General features: G+C 43.3%; 2 protein-coding genes across 2 annotated transcripts in view; both read left to right on the top strand.

The window, feature by feature from the left end:
• The window catches only part of LOC138954457 (uncharacterized), a 31,079-nt gene extending 30,027 nt beyond the window's left edge, over positions 1-1,052 (top strand). Inside the window, exon 5 of the mRNA XM_070326305.1 lies at positions 591-1,052. Within this exon, the coding sequence (XP_070182406.1) occupies positions 591-1,052 (462 nt within the window). The remainder of the gene's footprint in view (positions 1-590) is intronic.
• Positions 1,053-2,415: 1,363 nt separating this feature from the next.
• LOC138956748 (uncharacterized) lies at positions 2,416-4,490 on the top strand. The gene is made up of 2 exons (XM_070328023.1): positions 2,416-2,599; positions 2,916-4,490. Exons 1-2 carry the CDS (start codon positions 2,450-2,452, stop codon positions 4,257-4,259), a joined length of 1,494 nt encoding a protein of 497 aa, XP_070184124.1. The 5' UTR covers positions 2,416-2,449; the 3' UTR covers positions 4,260-4,490.
• Positions 4,491-10,916: the final 6,426 nt, after the last annotated feature.

Below are 10,916 nucleotides of genomic sequence, written 5' to 3'. Positions count from 1 at the left end.
TTCAGATGTGACCAAAGTCATTAATTAATTTGTAAGCCTCCATGCTGAAATGCAATACCAAAGTCCGGCCTTTGTCGAAGATTGCTTGGCCAAAATTTCAATCAATTTGATTGAAAAATGAGGGTGTGACAGTGCCGCCTCAACTTTTTACAAAAAGCCGGATATAAAATACATTTATCGAAAAAATGAAAAAAAATGTCAGGGGATATCATACACAGGAACTCTCATGTAAAATTTCATAAAGATCGGTCCAGTATTTTACTCTGAATCGCTCAACACACACACACGCACAGACACACACTCACACACACACACACACTCACACAGACCATAGACCATTTGGTCTATGCACACACATACACCGCGACCCTCGTCTCGATTCCCCCTCCATGTTAAAACAATTAGTCAAAACTTGACCAAATGTAAAAACAAACAAACGTGTGAACATATCACGTGAGTTAGCGAATGTCTGATGACTTTTAGATGTTTTCATTTAGTTAGCTTAGGAAACAAATACATGGCAGAAGAGCACTTGAAAGACCTCACACGGATGGATGACTTATAATCAGATGAATTCACCACTGTTGCAGTTGCTGGGCATAGACTACAAGGACCTTGCAGTGGAGCAGATGATGCCTACACACACCACGGGGACACACTACATACTGGGCTCAAGCACCGCCCACGACCTACTCAAGGTAGTCGCTATAAACACCAACGACCAGTTCCTCTACAACGGCCAGAGGCACACAGCGTCAAGGGGAAGGGACGTGTTCTACTTTCAGCGGAGCCTTGGAGACTTGGCGGACATTTCTTCCGATTCCCCGATCTTTGTGGCTCAGTTTAGCCGTGGCCCGTCTGAAGAAGAGTACCCCGAGTCTACGCTAACGCTGCCGGCTCCGGTGGCCCAGTGGGACGTGTCCTATGAGGTGTACGTTCCCGAGCCCCCAGGCTTCCTGCCTTCTACCAACGACTCTGTGTTGCTGTTCCTGGTTCACGAGCGAGGGTTTGAGGTCGATGTGTTCTCTTCTGAAACTGAGGTAAGACTTTAGCTTTTGAATTGTTGAGCCCGTCACAATTCCCCTATTTATGTTATTCAGTGTTTGTTTTACCTTGTCTAGTTTGTGCTTTACCTCGTCTGAGCTAGGTGCCATTTAAAAAAAAAACCTCGAAAACAATGTCTCTGAAACCAAGCCTGTGTAAACAAGTTGGCTATGTGCTTAAGGTCAGCGAACCCACATTGTCTGGTGACAATTTTTCACATAAAATGTTTTCCTTGAATGATTGATCAATATTGTGTTCAAAGCGCAACCCCAACATGTAAAACTAGCAACCGCATGTGAATATCAACTGACAAGTGCGACGTGTTTGTCTTAATTGCGTAAATGGTTACATTTTAATCTATAAACAAGTATGTACCAGTACCGTTCACGTTCCCCCGGCCAAGATGTACCACAGGAGTACTGATATTTAAACACATTTTTGATTGCTCTCACTTTTGCTGGACAAACATGTACCAATACCGTGTCAAAACAACAGGGTGTTCAATAGTGCTCACCTCCTCTTGAAATAAGTACGTACTACCGTTTACCTTGTCAAAACAACAGCTATCCCACGAGTCCACGGAAGGCAATCAATCAATCAATATGAGGCTTATATCGCGCGTATTCCGTGGGTACAGTTCTAAGCGCAGGGATTTATTATTATTAATTTTTTTATTTTTTTATGCGATTTATTTATGCCGTGTGAGATGGAATTGTTTTACACAATACAACACGCATTCACATCGGCCAGCAGATCGCAGCCATTTCGGCGCATATCTTACTTTTCACGGCCTATTATTACAAGTCACACGGGTATTTTGGTGGACATTTTTATCTATGCCTATACAATTTTGCCAGGAAAGACCCTTTTGTCAATCGTGGGATCTTTAACGTGCACACCCCAATGTAGTGTACACGAAGGGACCTCGGTTTTTCGTCTCATCCGAAAGACTAGCACTTGAACCCACCACCTAGGTTAGGAAAGGGGGGAGAAAATTGCTAATGCCCTGACCCAGGGTCGAACTCGCAACCTCTCGCTTCCGAGCGCAAGTGCGTTACCACTCGGCCACCCAGTCCCAAAGGTAGGCCTACTGCACCATAGTGACAATAGACCTAACCACAGTAACACCTATATTTGCGCAGAGTGTTTGATTGTGCTTACGTCCTCTGGAAATAAGAACGTACTTACATTGTAAACTTTCTCAAAACAAAAGTTATCCGACGAGTCTAGGGAAGTAGATACAGAAGGATACAACACCGTGTGGATACTAAACATAACACCAGGAAACCACAGGAAACCACAGGAAAACTGACATTTGAAATAAATGCGAACTAATACCGTGTTTTTTTTGTCAAAACAACAGCTATCCTACGAGTCTGCAGAAGTGACCCAAGGAAACTATACGATGGTGACCTTGAACTTGACCTCAGGAGGACCACTGCGCGTACAGTGCCGACCTTCGTGCTGTCGACCTTTTGGGGGTCACGCTGTGCTGAACACTTACCGTGCATCTTCGTCCTTCACCCTCAGGACTTCGCTGTCCGATATCATTGGGGTCCGCATTTTATTTCTCTGAAATACCATCATTTTTGTTGCTAAGTGTTAAAAGCTGACACAAGTGGGAGTGAAAGACGAGGGTAGAAGCTAGATCGCTTGTGCAATGATACGCCTGTTGTCTGTGTATGTTTTTTTTTTTTATAACTTTGGTACGTTAAGATTTGAATGTGTTTCACACATATCAATTATTAAACTTAACGATGAACGTGTGCATTCTCTTTTCCACACCTGTATACGATGGTTTTTCACAGGAAGGTACAGTGTACTTGGTTTTGACTCCGAAACGTGTAACCGTAGCCATTGTTTATTTCCAGGGTGCTTACAACTGGACTACTCCTTGCCCAGATCCAACAACAACAGAAGTAGTAACAACAACCGAAACAACAACAGTACCATCAACAACCACAGCAGAAACGACAACAGAAATAACAACAGAAGCAACTACAACACCAGAAGCAACAACAAAAGCAGTAGAAACAACAACAGAAGCGACAACGACAGCAACAACAACAACATCAGCATTACCAACAACAGCAGAAGCGACAACAACAACACCAGCTTTACCAACAACAACAGAAGCGACAACAACGGCAGCAACAACAACGGCAGCAACAACAACAACACCAGCATTACCAACAACAACAGAAGCGACAACAACGACAGCAACAACAACGGCAGAAACAACAACAACAACAGCATTACCAAAAACAACAGAGGCGACAACAACGACAGCAACAACAACGGCAGCAACAACAACGACTGAAGCAACAACAACGGTCATACAAAGCACACAAACTGAGATCACATCACAGACTGTCCCACAGAACAGTTCCACGGCTGCTGCAGACACTACTTCCACGGATAAGGAATATTCCACTTTGGAGAGCATCACGACTCACAAAGCTATCACAACTGCGGACCCTGGTACGTCTATTGTTACTCCACCACCTGTACAGACCACTTCAGCAGTCAGTGCCGATACCAACACAGGTTTGTCCACATCTACAAACGATGCAAATCTCAGTGAAAATACTACCAGCTCAAGTCCCAGTAGTTTGACTCCTGAATTGACTGACGTTACTTCCGCTTCTTTGCCTAATAATGACAGCACTTTCAGCGTCGCTTCATCACAATCGACCGTTCAGACCGACCTTTCTCCACTTACATCTACACCCCAGACTGACGGCAGGTCCTCTCTTTCATCCAACCAGAACAGTGCATCTTCTGCTTCTGCAACACAAACTGGCCTCTTCTCTTCCACTGATGACGTCACCACAGTGAACGATGGTACGTCCGCTGCTTACGTCATAAATACCTCCTCGTCAGCCCCTCTTCGTGGAGTTCGCTGCCGATGTGTTAAGAACGACAAAGTCAACGAAACCAAACTTGCAGAGAATGAGATTAACGCCACCAAAGCCAAGGAAGCCATCCAAGAAGAACTAACGATCAACAGAAAGACGTTGTCGTCCTACAAACGATCGAAGGAGTCTGTGACAGATGAGCGAAAGTCCAGCACTGCGATTGGCGCCACTCTGGGAATTATCTGCGTTGCAGTAGTGTTGGTGGTTTTCGTTGGGCTTGACCTGATGAACGTCATCAAATTGCGTTGTGACGCAAGAAAACACAGTGCTGGAACGATGGAGATCAAAGAAGAATAGGAAGAAACAAAGAGGAAAAGGTTGTATTTATTGCTTAACTTCATTTCTTGTAGACGGTCTGTACAGCTGATGTCGGTTCATGTTTCGCACGCTCTTTGTATTGTTCCGATTATTGTTGTCTTCTTTGTCAGAAATAATCAGACATTTCATGTATATATATATGTATGCATATTCTTGGGAAATGGAATAACAGGATGTTAACAAAATCATGAACGCTCGTTGTAAATGAAACTGTAGAAGGGCACTATCAAGACTCTTTAAAATAGAATCATATGACGTTTACTTTCGTCTTATTTTAAGCTTTTCGGTGGAAGTGTAATTAAAATATAATATGAATTAGCAACACACACACACACACACACACACACACACACACACACACACACACACACACACACACACACACACACACACACACACACACACACGCTCACACAGACACAGACACAGACAGACACACACACACACACACACACACACACACACACACACACACACACACACACACACACAAACAAACAAACAAACAACCACACACACAAACAGTGGTCGATCACATTTACAATTAACAACATAATTATATTTAGCTCTTTATTGATCCATTAATCATGCTTCGCCGCAAACAATACCCCAAAACACACATCCATGCGAACCATGCTCGTCTTCATCACCAGTACCACAAAACACACATCCATGCAAACCATGCTTGTCTTCATCACTTTCCTCTGACACTCCTGTGAGCTTCAGATTGGTTTGTCTGGCGAAGGTCTCCATTTTCTCGATCTCCTTTTCTATATCTTCTATGCGATCGGAGCAGTGATCCAATGTTTGTTGCAAATCGCCAATGTCCGCCGACTTGTCATATCGGTGGACCTGTCACCTTCTCTGTCCCACAACCACTGCCATAGGCTGTCGATCTTCCTTTCCAGGCGATCTATTCGTTGTATGAACATGTCAGTAAGCATTTCGAAGTTGGTTTCCAGCTGCCGGAGAGCATTTTCCATATATTTGTCTCAATATCCCCTGCACAGGCTAACATCTGACACAGTATGACTGTCAGGAAAACACACATGACGTGAGTTCTTGTTTTGCTCGTGCGCCGTGCCATGTTGAAAACTCACCGGTCAGCTCGCTTACCCCTATAATAAACAGCGACGAAAAGTCCACACACCGCCCGAAGCTTGGTGTTTTCCGATGGCATTTTCAACTAGAGCGTACTTACTTGTCACAGATCAAACATGGTGTCTCAAAATCACTTAAAGCAGCCTTACCACGTCGAAAAGGGCAGAGCTCCGGCCTTCGAGACGCTTTGACGCTTTGAGGGTTTATTGTCATCAGCTTTAAAAGCCCTTTAGACAAAGGGAGTTACATCAAGGCCAAGCAACACAAAAAGTGGTTGCAGCAGCAACCACACTACAACAAAAACGACGCCTTTCACCTGCTCACAAGGTCTGAGCAGGTCCTCATATTCAGGCTGCGGACAGGCCACAACCGAATGAACCACCACCTTTTCACCAAGTTCAGAATTGGCCAGTCAGACCAGTTCCCTTGTCAAACAGGCAGCATGACAACGGAACACCTGCTGCAGACTTGCCCACTACACGATGGCCTCAGGAGCCAGATCTGGGCGGAGGCGACCACGGTGCAAGGGAAGCTCTATGGCAGTCTGGACGACCTACAGCGCACGGCAACATTTGCGCGGAGAACCGGCGTTTCCATCTGAGTGATAGACAAGAAGAAGAAGAAGACAATATGTACAAAGAAATACCAACAATCACACTGAGCCTACCACTCTTGCACAAGCACACGCACATGCACACACACACACACACACATACACACACACACACACACACACACACACTCTCTCTCTCTCTGTCCCTCTCTATCACACACACACACACACACACACACACACACACAAACACACACACACACACACACACCCTCGCGTGTCCACATCAGTCAACTCTTCCTCTCTCACTCCCAGACAATTCTCGTAGAACAATGCAGTTGCAATGCCAAACATTCTAAAAGAATCAACATCACTTTAAAGCGATCAAATACAAATAAAAAATAAAATGGACACGAACACGGACCACCCTATTATGAAATATGTCTTACTTTTAGAACTAAAAGAGAGAGAGAGAGAGAGAGAGAGAGAGAGAGAGAGAGAGAGAGAGAGAGAGAGAGAGAGAGATTTAGATAGTGGGTGTGAGCTAATAAGTAAGTGAGTGTTCATGCATGGATGCGTGTGTGCACCTAGTAGATCTACCTGTTTCTGTGTTTGTCTCTTTGATTGTCTTCAGTAATTCGGCCTTTTGGCACTGCGGTTCCCCAATAGTGCTATGACCTCGTTTTTCGGCACGCAAACACCTTCCACAGTAGACGTAAATGACAAATTATAAAACTGATAAAGTTTACCTATCGATGCCAGTAAATACTTGTATACGAAACATTACCTGTATTTACATGAATTGACTACTGACACCGTGTCTTTGACGTATACACCACACACGCTGTTTGAACGGTTGTTACCCGTTAAAGCAAGTTACCTGGGGTTAAAGTGTTAAACATGCCTGATTTCCGAAAACAGAGAACGGCTACCAACATGTCGGTGTGATTGAGAGAAACTAAATTGTTACGCCATCACGGCAAAGCCATTAGGGGCATGTTCCCGGGTTTTACCCCGACTTTATTTTTTCATTTTCATTTTCATTACTTTATTGTCCCATCGCTGGGAAATTCGGGTCGCTTCCTCCCAGTGGAAAGCTAGCAGCAACGGAGTCGCGCTACCCAGGTGTCTGCGTGTTTAGGTGTATTCAGCCACCTGCACTTATGGCAGAATGACCAAGGTCTTTTACGTGCCATTGTGATGACACGGGGGTGGGACATGGCTTCCGTCTCTGGGTCTGCACATAAAGTTGACCCGTGTCCGTCCCGGCCCGAATTCGAACCTGCGACCTTTCGATCACAAGTCCAGTGCTCTACCAACTGAGCTACCGATTAGATGAGATACACAAGTATATGCGTGTTTAGGTGGAGTCAGCTATCTGCACTTATGGCACTGTGCCACTGTGGTGACACAGGGGTGAGACATGGATACCATATCTGAGTCTGCAAATACAGTTGACCCGTGTCCGGTCTGCCCCGGATTCGAACCCGCGACCCTAGGATCACCCGGGCCCCCTGTATGATCGAGGACAGTAGTATTTGAAATAGTGTGTGGATGACGGGCGAAGCACAGGTTAGTCTCAGAAACTATGCACTTCAGGGCTCTAGATTTATGGACAGAACAAAGTTCAACAGTGTGGATGACGGGTGAAGCACAGGTTAGTCTCAGCAACCATGCACTTCAGGGCTTTAGACCTATGGACAGAACAAAGTTCAACAGTGTGCATGGGATTGTTTCGCAGACAATGGTGAGATAACAAGGATTTGTTGTCTTTATGTAAAGCATTATTCGTTTGATTGATCATGACTGACCCAAAAAAATGAATGACAGTATCTTTTGTTTAAACATATTGTCTTTTGAAACTTACATAATTCGTGTAAGAATTATTGACTTTTTGTTAAAAGATTGCCATCCTTTCCGCGTTAAGACCATTGTTATTGTTCGTCTTTCATCCCTCTTGGTTATACACAGTCTAACAACATCTTTCCACTCAGACACCCCATAGAGAGCTCTCCTTCGCACGAGATAAAGACGATTCACTTCCGTGCGTGCTACTTGTACTCACACACTTCGACGTTGCTTCAGTGATCGGACTCATTCATGCGTTACCTTGTTTTTGTCTTGAATAATTTACATTAACAAGCAAGAAAACGGCTGTCTGTGTGTAAATAGCAACGCATTGTAAAACCTTGTTTCTTACTTGCTTCTCTAAGTAGTTTCACATGATTTCTAAAAATACGGCAATGTATCGGACAGGAAGTTCGATAGAGTGGTCTGCCCCTTGAACGCCTGCGAACTCGTATTCGGAGCGGTCGAATGCAGGTCACTGCAACAAATTCTCACATTTCATTGGGAGAAAAACTATCCTTAGCACAAAGGGTCAAAAATCCAAAAAATAAGCCCTTAAAAAAATATGCCCATACTTTTAAAAAATATGCCCATATTTTTTTAAAATAAGCCCTTATTTCTAAAATAAGGCCTTATTTTCTAAAATAAGCCCTTAAATATTTACAGCCATAAGGAAATAGGGGCATAATGAAATAAGGCCTTATTTCTGTTATGACCTTTAAAAAATAAGGGCATAAAAAAATAAGGGCATAACAAAATAAGCCCTTAAAAATATGCCCTTATTTTTCTGCGCATCGCTACTGCGCATCCGGACATTCGAAAGCGATCAAGATGTTACACTGATATAAATGAAACAGTCATTTCATGTAAACAATGCTTACCTTGAGCGCGCATACACCTCATCGGAAACCCCAATTCTCTCGCAATTTCCAAATTCAGCACACAAATTCTTCTCAAAAGTTCACCACGATCACTGAACACATTCTCCATGTATGTTATGAGATCTCTGCGCATGTGCGGCGCAGCCTACTTCTATTCAGCTTCATGATTGGTCAAAAAAATAAGGCCTTATTTTTTCAAGCCCTTATTTTTTTTTATTCCCTTATTTTTGTATGCCCTTATTTTTTATGCCCTTATTTTTTATGCCCTTTTTTTTTATTTAAAAGGCCTTACAGAAATAAGGCCTTATTTCTCGTAAGGCCTTATTTTTAAATAAGGGCTTATTTTTGTATGCCCATATTTTGTTAAGGGCTTAAAGATTTAAGTCCTTAATCATGGAAAATAAGGCCCTATTTTATAAATAAGGGCTTATTTTCAAAAATATGGGCATATTTTCAAAAATAAGGCCTTATTTTTGTAAGGGCTTATTTTTTTGATTTTTGACCCTTTGTGCCAAGGATAAAAAACGGCTTGCCTTGTGCACATTGCATTATATGTGCTCCGCTCACATATGTAACTTCAGCAGGACCTTCTTTTCTTCTTCAGCGTTCCAGAATTGTCTGGTTACGTCGGCGCTCGTTTGCCCATTTAGGTTCCCGACACTATACTCTGAGAGCATAGTCAGCTTCACTCCGTTTCGTTGAGTAGGCATGCTGGGTATTTTCGTTTTTCCATAACCCACCGAACTCTGACATGGATTACAGGATCTTTTCCGTGCGCGCTTGGTCTTGTGCTTGCGTGTACACACGAAGGGGGTTAAGTCACTAGCAGGTCTGCACATAAGTTGACCTGGGAGATCGGAAAAAATCTCCACTCTTAACCCACCAGGCGGCAGCGACCGGGATTCGAACTCACGACCTCCCGATTAGGAAGCCGACGTCTTACCACCACGCCACGGAGGACCGACGACGCACTGCAGCTTATCCCAGCCCGCTACACGTTGCATGAAAGGAAAACAGGCCTAGTACTCGTCATAATCCCTATCGCAGCATAAATAATAGGCCGTGCGTCGTCTGTGCCGCTGAAACTGCGCAGGTATATTCTGCCCATAACCAAGCATTGTAAAACCTTCCCCTCGTTGACAGTGTTCACCGAGGAACTGTGTTGCTTGTTTTACAACAGTGAGACTCTGGCACCGCCACAATGGAGGACACAGGCTTGGGAAATAACAACCCAGCATTGTCCCGATAGGATGTTTGCTTTAATTCTCTCTCTTTCATAGCGGAAACTGCATTTCTTAGAAAAGCAATATTAAGACGTTTGTTTTTTTCACAAACGAAAGCGGCTGAATGTCAAGGAAGGCGGGAACAAATACACTGGAGAAAGATCAAACAAAAATTAATCTCCATGCATTTAGACGGATTGGAATACTTGCATGAAAAAGGTTGTGACCCTTTTTGCAAACAAAGGCCCGTTATCACCGACACGGCCTTTGAAGTGATGAGAGAAACTACTCAATATGTTCAAATTGCAACTGTTTTCATTATCGAATGACCCGCTTTTTCTGATGCTAAAGACAATGTATTCCAAAAAAAGAAATGAAGACAAAAGTAAATTTATGGACATTGTTCTCTTAATACACACAGATCTTACAAGGATAAACATATGTAGTGGGGTCCTTCCACAAAACTGTGTACCACAAGAGGGTCATGACTTTAGAGTAAAATTTCGGAATGTTTTTCTTGCTTCTCGAATGATATAAGGATATCAACATACTGCAAATTAACCAAAGAGATAACGATAAAATAATCAAGAAAATCGTTCGGTTGGTTAGTGTTTTATATGAAAGCAAACACTGAAAATGACGTCAAAAATGGCGGTTTTTGTGTGACATGCTTAAATCTTGATTTTAAGTATCCGTGTGGCTGCTAATGAAATGCGACCAAGAACTCCCCGATATACATCTTCGTTGTGTTTTGTGTTACATATGCACTTAGCTGTTTTCCCCTACACATGTTTACAGTGTGCATATGGATCGTTAAAAAAAACCGGTTGCTTACGTAACATTTGGTTTCTAAAACCAACCGTGAACTACGTGAACATGCCTATAACTTCTGCACGCACGAATATGCGACTGTGTGTATTATTAGGCACAACTGTGAAATGAACGTGTGAGAATGTGCGCCGTGAAATTTGATCCGATTTGAATGTGATTTTGCCTTTCGCGTGTCGCCACTATGTGACTAAGCTTCGTT

Source organism: Littorina saxatilis, linkage group LG2 (genome assembly GCF_037325665.1).
Source record: "Littorina saxatilis isolate snail1 linkage group LG2, US_GU_Lsax_2.0, whole genome shotgun sequence".
In the NCBI taxonomy this organism is placed as follows: Eukaryota; Metazoa; Mollusca; class Gastropoda; order Littorinimorpha; family Littorinidae; genus Littorina; species Littorina saxatilis.
Note: the sequence above shows the minus strand (reverse complement) of the source record. Positions and strands in the feature narration are given on the sequence as shown.